Genomic DNA, 12,534 nt, shown 5'->3' with positions numbered 1-12,534 from the left:
CAGCCGTCCAAGAGCGCTGCTCCGGAGACGGCGCCAAACAGAGGGTGCGCGGGTGGAGACTCGCCGCCAGCCGTCCAAGAGCGCTGCTCCGGAGACGGCGTCAAACAGAGGGTGCGCGGGTGGAGACTCGCCGCCAGCCGTCCAAGAGCGCTGCTCCGGAGACGGCGTCAAACAGAGGGTGCGCGGGTGGAGACTCGCCGCCAGCCGTCCAAGAGCGCTGCTCCGGAGGCGGCGTTGAACAGAAGGCGCGCGGATGGAGGCTCGCCGGAGAGGCGTGACATGCGTTCGCGGAACGCTCGGTGGCAGGAGATATCCAAGATACCACAAGGAAATCGCGAAAATGTCGCCTGGGAGCTCGGTGCCACGGCGTCCGTCAATGCTTCTGGGAATATTTCTACGCCTGAAGTATTCCACCCAATACACACAGCCGCGCTTCAGTGCGCCAACAACATAAAAACGGCTTCTCTTCTCTCCGTAAGACTTGCCGAAAGTGTTCTTCGAATTGTCATCTTTTCGGGATACGGATCTACACCCGAGCTATGCTATGGCAGAGAACGGCGTCCTGATCCACGCCGTCTCAGTCACTTGGGCGTAGAGTGGTGATCTGTCTCCAGTACCTCACGATGCACCATCAGCTCAAGTGGAGCTTATCGGTCAATTATATGGTCTGGAGGCAAAACCGAGCAAAAGGTCACCGGTCGCGTGTGAACTACCGCTTTTGCACTGTCAGCATTGCCTAGACGATGTGTACACACGTGTCGCAGCGCTGTATTTCATGCGGCTTGCGTGAGGCCCTTCAGTATGCAGTCACGTCCAGCTAACGAATATAATTTCAGAGCCGAAATCACTGACAGGGCACGCGATGCGCTCGGGCGAGGGCTCCAGACGTGTCCCGGCACCTCTTCGGCTCGACCTCCGATCGGCTGGGTCGGTGTCAGCAGGCGTCTGCTGGCAGGAAGATCTGGATGTGTGCTGTCATTTGCCTCAACTGGCTGTTCTTCGACGCCGTGCGTGCCAACATTGTACCAATTTACGTCGCTGGCGTGCTTCAGCGTTTTGAAAGTGGGTAATGATGACTTCTTCAGAGTGCTTAAGCCAGCTCAACTTGCACTGCACATCAAAAATCTGAGATTTAAGTCCTCATTCTAAACATGTGCATCTAACTTCATTGCATTGACGCTAACATTTAATATTAATTTAACATTTGCATGATAACAACGTGTTATTGTTTTGGCATTTGCATCATACCGACGCTCCTTTTATTCTGACTCTTACATAACATTAGCATATCAGTTCATTTTAACATTTACTTCACATTGCCACGTCTTTCAAGTATGTCTTGGCGTTAAGGGGCGAAGCCGCACCAAATCCCCTCACCGCGTCCCACGGGCTTAAGACGGTAGGTAGAGCGCGCGTGCGCAGTGATCTGCAGCCAAGTGCTGCCGACACAGGCGGGTCCAAGCGGTAGATGCCGTCCTTTTGATTGCTGGCAATGACGGCCACGTTGCCGGCGATGTAGTGTTATGTAACGCAATCGTCATAAACCGCTGCATTGCGCCGCCTCCCCCCCCCCCCCCTCCCACTCTCCACCCCCATCCGGACATCGTCCGAGGGGACGCAAAAATCAGCGCGGGGCACGCTGCCGCCCGTGCGGCTGAGAGGACTGGATCTGCCTCAGTGAGGGTGGTCGAGGACTGGATCTGCCTCAGTGAGGGTGGTCGCGGACTGGATCTGTCTCAGTGAGGGTGGTAGAGGACTGGATCTGTCTCAGTAAGGGTGGTCGAGGACTGGATCTGCCTCAGTAAGGGTGGTCGAGGACTGGATCTGTCTCAGTGAGGGTGGTAGAGGACGGGATCTGCCTCAGTAAGGGTGGTCGAGGACTGGATCTGTCTCAGTAAGGGTGGTCGAGGACTGGATCTGTCTCAGTGAGGGTGGTCGAGGACTGGATCTGTCTCAGTGAGGGTGGTAGAGGACTGGATCTGTCTCAGTGAGGGTGGTAGAGGACTGGATCTTCCTCAGTAAGGGTGGTAGAGGACTGGATCTGTCTCAGTGAGGGTGGTAGAGGACTGGATCTGTCTCAGTGAGGGTGGTAGAGGACTGGATCTGCCTCAGTAAGGGTGACCGGGAGGGCGCCGCCGGGGTCCGCTCACACAGCCCGAGTTGGCACCGCACGTGGGAGGTCCACTGAGGGCGTACTCCGCCGCGCTGACCGCCGCCCTCCAAGGTGGGGGTCCAGGGGTCAGGGGTCGAGCTGTCCACGAGGCTGGTCTGGCCGGGGAAGCGGGCCAGGGCTTTGTGCGATGACCTGATGACCTCAGTCAGTCAGGGAACCTCGGCATTCCAACCTACCGCCGGGCAACAAAAGGAAACGGGTGTGACTTTACACGATTAATCCGGAGGCCTTTCTTTCGAGGAACTTGGGCAGGGCTGGGGTGCACGACCCAGAAGTCGTAAAAAGAAAATGCTCCAGGCAAACGTGTCTCCGCACTTCTGGGTGCATAGCTTCGTTGGCCTTGTTACCTTCCGACATGGTAGTTTGCGTGAGGCCTTGCGCGGTTGAAACGTTTGAATGACCTGCCATTAAAATAATGGATTGCTTCGGGGTGGACGCCCATTGGGGGGCTGGGTCCAGGATCTACAGAAATGTGAGAAACACATCGTGGGAGCCAATTTTGATCCCAAAATGCCGTTGTCATGTGCTTGAGGGCTTCTCGCCGACAGGAGATGCCAAGCAACTTCGTCACGGTAAGACAATACATCACTCAGGTCAAATTAGATCAGACATGGTCAGGTCTCACAGAACCTGGACGCGGGGGTAGCCTTTGGGAGTTGTAAACAACCGATAAAATAGCGCGACGGAACCGGGTGGCAGTGCGTCCGCCTCGGACAAACCGCTGATCGCCTCGCCTGTAATCCTCCAGGCGACAGTCAGTGTGAGACAATGATGTGAAGATGTGAAGAGACAGAGATGTGAAGAGACAAGGATGTGAAGTTCCACTCCGGGTAAAAGATCTACCCCGGTGAACAAGATGGCCGCGGCCATATGGTCGGGGACAGGAACGGCATGCGGTGACAATGGATGCGGGTAGAGGCGGTGGTTGGGATGAACGCGGATGATGATCGCAGATGACCACAGATGATGATCGCAGATGATGATTGCAGATGATGCTCAAACGCAGGGTGATGAGCATCAGTAGCACCGCTGACCATTCGCGAGGGTGAAAACTCCAAAGCGTTATCTGCATGGTCGTCCTCGTCGCCGTCTTGGTCGCGTCCCTGTCGTGATCGCCCCCGGGGGAACGGGGAAGGGGAGAGGGAGGAGGGGGGGGGGGGGGGGGTAAATGGGGAGGGGCTGATGTGGTGTGTCAGGCTGGTGTCCGCATTGTCTTGGCTATGTCGAACCAGAGAAAGCACCAGGTTGTCAGTTGTCTGTCGGGGTACCGAACTTAATTGCTCCAATAGTTACCCTCAACCTTGAAGAGGCTTGGCTCTCTAACCTCTCCTAAGGCTAAAGCTATATACTCGTTGCGTCAACTTTTCAAATTAGTCTATTGTCGTGAATATGCAGAGCCTTTGATGTGTTGGCTGCCATCCAAAATCGCAAAACCTTAATCCACGTTTTGGGAAAGTTGCCCGTTAGTCAAAATGAGCATGGCCGTGAAACTGGACCATTAAGGGCTGTAGCAGGCTCCCGGCAGTACCTGGGCTCCAACTCATTTGCACGTAACGTTAATGCGCCGTGACATTATATCATTTATATCATTACTTACATTATATATATATAAGGGTTATGATAAATTATAAACCTTATAAAAGACTACCAATCGCATTTCTGTAGGTTCTTAGGTTTCTTAAAGTTCACTGCTTAAGACTGCACTAGACTTACGTGGCATTTAACGAACTTCATCGACAAAGACAACACGAAGCCCGTCAATGTTCTGCCGATCTTTGATGACTCGTTGACCGTGTACAATGAAAAGAATTCAAAGCGTTCGCGCACATCTGACTTCGCAGCTACAGATCTCACCCAGCCACCCCCTCCAGCCATCCAGACAAGTGACGCACCGTACGAGGCCCACTTTCTGGACGGCCTGGTCCGCTGAAACGGCGCCGGGGGGCCGGGTTTGAATCGCGCGCAGCAAGCGGGGGCTTAGTCATGCTCGACCAGGACAGCGACCGCGCTGGGCTTGCCGTGCTGGTCGGTGGTGGGCGCGGCGAGCTTCCCGACGTTCGCCCGCTGGCGGAGCGCGCTGAAGTGCGCGTGAGACGCACCGTCACCATGCACACGTGCGTGGCCAGTCACGTGCTCGAGTGCGTACTGGTGAGGACGTGTGACCAGGCCAGATGACGCACTGCCATCAGATGACGATCAGATGACGCACTGCCCGGTCAACATCGAACACAGACTCATGTCTGGCGTCGTGGATATGAGTCTAATCGTGGCTCGCCTGAGCGCTTACTGTCTGGGAGAGACTGTGAGGCATATGAATAGTGGTGCCCATCAACCTAGTGCAGCTTTGCGTAGAGCATACCAAAGGAAACTTGTGTTGCTCAATTTTGATTTCGCATCAGACAAGGTCACTTTGGTTTCATCGGGCGGGAGGTCGTTTCGAGTTTGATGTAATGCATCGGCTACATCTGCGCAGGCAACTGACTAGAGCGACGCAAAATGAGGAAACACATATGGTGAAGCATAGTGTGTTTGCGTGTTTTGGAATCAAGAGGTCTGACCGATCCGTGAGCACAAGTTACCTCCAGCAGCACGAATGTGAAGATCACGTGCTTTAAACCTCGCCCTAATAAGCCGTTTTCGTAATGTGGAGTGATGAGGGATCGATGCTCCCCGATGCACCTCGACGTTTTCGTTAGCCGTTTTCGTAATGTGGAGTGATGAGGGATCGATGCTCCCCGCCCCGACGTTTCCCTTAGCCGTTTTCGTAATGTGGAGTGATGAGGATCGATGCTCCCCGCCCCGACGTTTCTGTTAGCCGTTTTCGTAATGTGGAGTGATGAGGGATCTATGCTCCCCGATGCGCCCCGACGTTTCTGTTAGCCGTTTTCGTAATGTGGAGTGATGAGGGATGGATGCTCCCCGCCCCGACGTTTCCGTTAGCCGTTTTCGTAATGTGGAGGGATAAGGGATCGATGCTCTCCGCCCCGACGTTTCCGTTAGCCGTTTTCGTAATGTGGAGTGATGAGAGATCGATGCTCCCCGCCCCGACGTTTCCGTTAGCCGTTTTCGTAATGTGGAGTGATGAGGGATCGAAGCTCCCCGCCCCGACGTTTCCGTTAGCCGTTTTCGTAATGTGGATTGATGGGGATCGATGCTCTCCGCCCCGACGTATCCGTTAGCCGTTTTCGTAATGTGGAATGATGAGGGATCAAAGCTCCCCGCCCCGACATTTCCGTTAGCCGTTTTCGTAATGTGGAGTGATGAGGGATCGAAGCTCCCCGCCCCGGCGTTTCCGTTAGCCGTTTTCGTAATGTGGAGTGATGAGGGATCGATGTTCTCCGCCCCGACGTTTCCCAACTACTAACGATAGTGCCTAGTAAAAAAGACCAGTGGATCTATCTCAACAAGATGTTGCGATTAGTACTGATTTTATTTTGTTCGGTTAATAGTTGACCCTATTACGTGGGGCGAAACGCTACATTTTCCAGAAAATCGCACTTTTTCAGCTATACATCATACCGACAAGACCGTGTCTTGTGGCGACACAAAACCTGAGCAGCCGTGTCTCCCTTGTTCAATTCTGAGTGCGATGGTTCATATTTTTGTGTATTTTGGGCATATATCTATGAAATATGGCTCCGTTAACATAGCAATGTCGGCCCGCCGCGCGCGTTCTGCAGCATTGTCTGTCGTCGCCCGCTCTCGCCGGCCATAGATCGCTGCGCAGTGTTCCTCAAAAACCGCCGCTGCTCCGAGATCGGAGAGGCAACACGTTCTTTGTGTCAAAACATGGGTTATGGATGTTTCGCAGGCTACTGGAAACTTGGACGCAATTGAGCATCATGCCGCAGAGGTGTCCTCAAAAACCTTAGGGGGTTGTGGCATCGCCAACCCCCCCCCCCCCCCCCCTTCAAGGCGAGGGTTGGATGAGTGTTGTTTCTCATTGCATCCATATTGAGATGTCAAAGCTTCGTTGTGCCACTCTACAGCAAGAACACACATGGATCAGCTAAGGCGGCACCTCCAGTCTGCATTATGGGTACAGTTTAGCGTGCTGAGCCGAGCCAAGCCGAGCCGAGCCGAGTCAACCAGTCATCAGCAGAACAGTACTGTCCTTTCAAAACGCCTGTAGGGAAAACGATAAGAGGGGCTCGCAGACATTCACGAAACGTTCCAGACGAGCTCCTGGGAGTCGAGTTTCTGTACTCGCAAACCGGCCAGGCGATGCAGAAGCTGTCCCTTGACCTCGAAGATGAGGAGGAAGAAGCCGCCCTCGACGAGGAGTCGGCCACTGACGACGCAGATGACGGGGAATTCGCCGACCCGACGATAGCTGTGCATGCACGTAGGTCAATGCGTACCTAGAGGCAAACGGACACGTGCCGACGCCTCTCACCAGCAACAATGCACATGACGTGTTAGAGAATGACATGCTAAACTGACGTGGCGATGCTCGTCAGCACAGTGAGCTACCCATATCACATCTTAAAGTGCTTCGTGTAGCTAAGTCCACGTGAGGAAGCTAAGACAGTGGGATGCGGTTCCATCGATCATATCTGAAGGGATCTACTGGTGCCGTGATCTTCCTGACATACCTGTCATACGGAGAGACCTGCTGAGGCCTGTTCAGTTAAGGCCTGGCCAAAGGCTGAAACGCGGTCGCTTGTAAAAAATCGATATCCGATTACGTGATTATGGCCAATTCAAGTTCTTAACTCAAATATCGAATATCAGTCAAGTTGAATTGCGTGTTTTCTCGTGAGTTGCATGGCGTTTAACTGTTATGCAACAAGGTAAATACCTCGCGTTAATGTTGTCATGTATACATAAACGCCAACGTCACACGTATGTGTTTATTGGCAGTCTTTTTAAAAATCCTCGTCTCAAAGACGTTAATATAATGCGGCATGCATGCGATGTTTGTGTTCCCAAACATGCTGTGATCCTTCCATTGTTTAAACAGGCAAATTAACTTTTTCGCGATCAAATTTATCATAAATGCACGCAAAGAATCCATATTCATATATATATATATATATATATATATATATATACATATACATATACATGACCTGAGATAGGTCTTGTTACTGTTTTCTCTCCGGAGCTCTGGAGCGGGTGGCCCGGCGAACACCGCGGATCGAGGGACACACAGGCGGTGTGAATCGACAACGGGCAGAGCTAGTCGCGAAGGACTTTATGGTTTTAAGGAGGTTCCTCTCTCGCACCAGCTGCCACCCCTGGGCCCAAACCAGGGACGTGAACGCCGGAACGGCCCTCTGCCGACGCCTCACGCCAGTTACGATCCGTGCAAAGTTATGACGTTTGATCCGAGGTAGTTGATTTTCGTTTGTTTCGCACCACTAACCGCGGTTTGGTACAGGTCCAGACTGGGACCTGACGTGGATGGGCGTTTGACCCAGAACGGCGGGAGCGTGCTGTGTCCATATATGTGTCCTAAGTACGAGGTGTATGCTTCGTGTGTCATAGATACAGCACGTATGCTTTCTGTGTATCCGTGCATTATCATAGATGCAGCATGCATGTTCTGTGCAGCTACGTATGTTTCGATGCATATTGTACCTGCTTTTTAGTGCGGAGAGGGCCGGTGATGCCGGTAGCAAACGACACCACCCGTGCCGTGCCCGCGCCGCGCGTGATCGGCGTCAACTGTGCGGTGTCGGTATTTTCCATTCCCCTCGACACAGTCGGCGAATCACTTTCACAGTAGGCTGAAGGGGGGGGGGGGGGGGTGCACGCCGACCTCCGTTGTTTGACCTTGTCAGTGGCCAGAACATACCGCCTTATTGCTCGGATTATGAGCTCACGTCTGTGCCGCGGTGCAAATGAAGTTGGGTGCGCAAACGGCGCCTTCAGTGTGCGTTCGCAAAGGGCAGTTGTTCATCTTTGCGTGGTTTCACACGGACAGTGCACATGTGAAGAGCGGACATATCGATGATCGGGACCAAGAGCTCGGAAGGTCAACATACTGTGCACGAGTCACGAAGTCCAATGAACCTTTCACAACTACACCGCATAAAATCTGGTCTGAAATACGGTCTCACAACAGCTTATGCTGGTGCACTCTTGAACGCGTGAAACGAATCGGTCAGGCAAAATGGCGCACTTTTTCGTGTTCTACCAGAAAGCTGTAGCTACTCGGTCCTTTTAAGGACAGGTACACAGAGACTTAAGACATGCTTCACTTCGCGCCTCTGATGCTGGCATTGACACGGACTCGGACCACCGTGGTGTCTCGAATCTTTGCAAGACGAAGCTGCGCTGTTGCTGCCTGTATTGCAGGCACGAGTCGCCTTCACACGACAGGAGGTCCCACCTGCCCAAGTGCCCTTGACACATCGCTTCTTTAAACGCTATTAAAGCTTCCGTAACAGTTAGCACATCGAGAATGACCCTATCTTTCACACACAGATAAAACAGTAGTAATAGCTTTATTCCTCAGAAAAGAACCGGGAGAATGGAAAAAGTGGGTCGATACTTCAGCAACGCGCCTCTATCGAAACGATAACAGAAGTTGCTATTGCTACTGTTTCGATAAAGGCATGTTGCCCAAATATCAGCCCATCTATATCTCCATTCTCCTGGTCTCTCCGAGGAATAAGGCTATTACACTACCGTCTTACATACGTGAATAATGTCCTTCGCAAACGTACTTAACAACTTACGTCATCTGTCACACCGTTTAGAACGCTGGCGACACCCGCCGGGTGGAAAGAGCATGTCTCTAGCTCAACACCTGACCACTCGGTCCAGCGAGCAGACCCTGGCATCTGAAGCGTCCCGCACGACGCCCCTCACCGGACCGCAGCCGCGGCGGGCACCGGTCACCGGCGCCGGCCTCTGACAATGAGCGCGTACAGGGCGGACGCGCTCCGCCGGCCGGTCAGCCGTGACCCTGGTCGGACAGCCAGCGGAGCCTGCGCCGCTGCCGCCACCGACGCACGGCGGCCGGCTCGGTCGCCCGTGCTCTCTCCCTCGCTGGCGGACGTGTGCTCCGCCGGTCACGAGCTCGTAGCGATTTCCTTTTTTGTTCACCCGTCTGGCTCCTCCGTCTCGAGGGCGGCGATCCGGCGCCGGAAGAGGTTGTATCACGGCCCCGATGTACTTTTCCAGTGGAAGTCCTTCTTCCAGACCCTTGATCAGCGAGGCCAGCTTGGCCTGGAGTTGCTGTCGGTTGTCGCGCAGACTCCTGACCTCCGTCAGCTGCCGCAGCTGTGCAGCCTCGCCATGTCTGTTTGCGTCGTTGATGGCCTGAGGACAACGGAGCGGTAAAAGCGTTGTTGAACGCAGCAGCCCGCGTCTCGCTGTCTGCAGTCGGTACTCGTGCGCGCGATATAAGCTCTCTCTCACACACACACACACACACACACACACACACGCACGCACGCACGCACGCACGCACGCACGCACGCACGCACGCACGCACGCACGCACGCACACGCACACGCACACGCACACACACACGCACACGCACGCACACGCACACACGCACACGCACACGCACACGCACACGCACACGCGCACACACACACGACGCTGGCACTTACAAGGTTGGTTTTCTCCACGAAGAGCCAGAAGTTGGGATGCGCCGACGAAAATTTGCTCGCCAATGCCGCCACAACGTCCTTGGCGTAGTCGCTAACGCGGCGGGGCTGGCCGTGGACACAGAGCCGCTCAGCCTCCAGCTGCCGCCACTCCTGCATGTAGCGCCTCAGCAGGTCCACCTGGGGCCTCAGCTCCGGCGCCGTCTGACGACAAACGTGTTCGGCTACAGCTGACGTGGGAAAAAACGCGCACTGATGCGCGCGCGACTGCTTGACCGCACAAATTTGGCCGTCGTTGACTGGTGGTCGCTGGGAGCTTTTTTACCCTTTCCGATGCCGCAAAATTAGACGTTTTGCTCGTAGACGCCAGTTGTACCGGACGGCCGGACGGCCAGACAGGACGGGTGCCCGGAGGACTGTCACCACCGGCGCCGCTCTCTCAGCGGGCCCGAGGGGCCAGACAGGACGGGTGCTCGGAGGACTGCCCACCACCGGCGCCGCTCTTGCAGCGGGCCCGAGGGGCCAGACAGGACGGGTGCTCGGAGGACCGCCACCACCGGCGCCGCTCTCTCAGCGGGCCCGAGGGGCCGGACAGGACGGGCGCCCGGAGGACCGCCACCACCGGCGCCGCTCTCTCAGCGGGCCCGAGGGGCCGGACAGGACGGGCGCCCGGAGGACCGCCACCACCGGCGCCGCTCTCTCAGCGGGCCCGAGGGGCCGGACAGGACGGGCGCCCGGAGGACCGCCACCACCGGCGCCGCTCCTGCAGCGGGCCCCAGGGGCCGGACAGGACGGGCGCCCGGAGGACTGCCACCACCGGCGCCGCTCCTGCAGCGGGCCCGAGGGGCCGGACAGGACGGGCGCCCGGAGGACTGCCGCCACCGGCGCCGCTCTCTCAGCGGGCCCGAGGGGCCGGACAGGACGGGCGCCCGGAGGACTGCCGCCACCGGCGCCGCTCTCTCAGCGGGCCCAAGGGGCCGGACAGGACGGGCGCCCGGAGGACTGCCGCCACCGGCGCCGCTCTCTCAGCGGGCCCGAGGGGCCGGACAGGACGGGCGCCCGGAGGACTGCCACCACCGGCGCCGCTCATGCAGCGGGCCCCAGGGGCCGGGCGGGGGCGGCGGCGCTCCCGTCACCGGTGACTGGGGTCGCGAGCAGGGGGTCAAGCTATACTCCGTGGAGGCTCTCCACCAATGATAATTGTGTTCCATGCTACGTCGTCACTAAAAAAGATGAGGATGGGTGCCGGTAGTGTAGTGCTTAGCGCGCCTGCGGCAACCACTACACTTATGAGGATAAATGTATCAACGTAAATTATGCAAATAAACGTGTAAAACCTGTTTTTCCATAAGCCACGAATACCTCACTTTTTATCCTCAAATATTTTCATGACTGGCGAATTCATTTCTCCGCACCGAGAAGATCAATGCTTCAAACATTCTCCGCATACTCAAATATACTCTACGTCAACAGACAACTGTCGAACAAGTCTAGCATACACCGCTATTAAACACATCATTCTCGTGAGCTCGCACGGGGTGGGCATCCACCGACCTCTGGCGCCTCCCGGTCCAGCAGCAGGGCCCACACGTCCTCCAGGCGGTCGGCAGGCACGAGCGGCACCGTCAGCAGCTCCCTCGCCCACTTCCCGAAGTCGGTAGCTGGCTGCTTGTACTCGGCCACGAGACCCACCCGTCGGATCTGTGAGAATGGAGAGCAATGCCACTAAGCGCCATCGTGCTGCGTTTGTCCTGCGGCCGGATGGCAATACGGTCGAGAAAACGAACTACAATGTGCATGCGGTCGGCGCCCCGAGAACGCCAATGGTGACGCAATTTTGGTCTTTAGGCGGCTGGGTAATCCCGCAGTTGCAGTCCGAAATCGCTTGTCCCTGATAATAGAAAATTACACCGCACATCGAGTGGGCTTCACGTCTGGGATGGTTGGGTATCTTCGTCGCCTCCTAGAGTGCATTCGATACTTAGATAACACACACAGAGCACGACAAGAATGCGGCGAAATTCCCGAACAAACTGAACACAACCATCTCATGGAAATAGTCAGCAACACTGAATGACGTTTTCACATTGTGATGTCACAATGTGTGACGATCAATGATTCCGCAGTGCGGCACTCAACAAAAAACCTTCGTACTGCGACGAAAAATGTGCGGGACCCCACCACAAAATTTCCCCTTAAACCCAGCATGTGCCATTCCCGTTTTTAACGATACAGCGCCAGCGATACGATAACCATAACGACACATTGCAACGGTACAGTCCCAGTGTCAATCACAAGACGCCACACAACTAAATAAAACAGCGCCTTCGCATCGCGCGTTTGCTTCACTCCCACATCGATCCTCCACCAGCAGGACAACGCCGTGCCTACACACCTGATCCAGCACAGCCTTGGCGTAGTGAAACCAGCCGCCGCTGACGCGCGCCTGGGGCCAGATGGTCTGCGCCGCCGCCTGCAGCCCGTCCTCCCAGCCGGCGAGAAAGGTGGCCGGCGCCAGGCGCAGCCGGCGGCCGATGGCGCCCAGCACGGCGCCGTTCAGGTGCCGCGACCGGTGCGACATGAGCACCCAGTAGGCGGGGAGGGCCCGCTCGGGAGCGGCCAGGAACACCAGCAGCAGCTGGACGAACGGCCGCGGCACGGCGCCCAGCGACGTGTCGACCTGTATCTCGACGGCCGTGCCGCGCGCCGCCTGCCACTGCGCCATCTTGACCACCGCCTGCGCCTCCAGGCCGATGGCCGCCTGCGGCAGACGTGGCGCTCAGCGGTTCACTGGTT

The 12,534-nt window shown here is 56.1% G+C and overlaps 1 protein-coding gene across 1 annotated transcript; it reads right to left on the bottom strand.

Moving 5' to 3' along the window:
- Positions 1-4,150: 4,150 nt before the first annotated feature.
- Positions 4,151-12,219, bottom strand: LOC119107607 (uncharacterized). Its single transcript, XM_037231147.1, has 5 exons — positions 12,134-12,219; positions 11,293-11,439; positions 9,742-9,942; positions 9,287-9,445; positions 4,151-4,237 (listed from the first exon to the last, which is right to left on the bottom strand). The coding sequence occupies exons 3-5, from the start codon at positions 9,895-9,897 to the stop codon at positions 4,151-4,153; spliced, it is 402 nt and encodes a 133-aa protein (XP_037087042.1). The 5' UTR covers positions 9,898-9,942; positions 11,293-11,439; positions 12,134-12,219.
- Positions 12,220-12,534: the final 315 nt, after the last annotated feature.

The sequence above is a fragment of the Pollicipes pollicipes genome, unplaced genomic scaffold (genome assembly GCF_011947565.3).
Source record: "Pollicipes pollicipes isolate AB1234 unplaced genomic scaffold, Ppol_2.1 Scaffold_1600;HRSCAF=1878_pilon_pilon_pilon, whole genome shotgun sequence".
Taxonomy (NCBI): domain Eukaryota; kingdom Metazoa; phylum Arthropoda; class Thecostraca; order Pollicipedomorpha; family Pollicipedidae; genus Pollicipes; species Pollicipes pollicipes.
This window is presented reverse-complemented; position numbering and strand designations above follow the sequence as displayed.

Excerpts from the sequence above, each read along its gene's own strand:
- LOC119107607 (XM_037231147.1), bottom strand. The coding sequence starts at position 9,897 with ATGCAGGAGTGGCGGCAGCTGGAGGCTGAGCGGCTCTGTGTCCACGGC. Across the intron at positions 9,446-9,741 it reads TCGTGGAGAAAACCAACCTT|GCCATCAACGACGCAAACAG; the intron begins GTAAGTGCCAGC and ends CGTTGTCCTCAG. Across the intron at positions 4,238-9,286 it reads TGGAAAAGTACATCGGGGCC|CGGGCGAACGTCGGGAAGCT; the intron begins GTGATACAACCT and ends GCGCTCCGCCAG.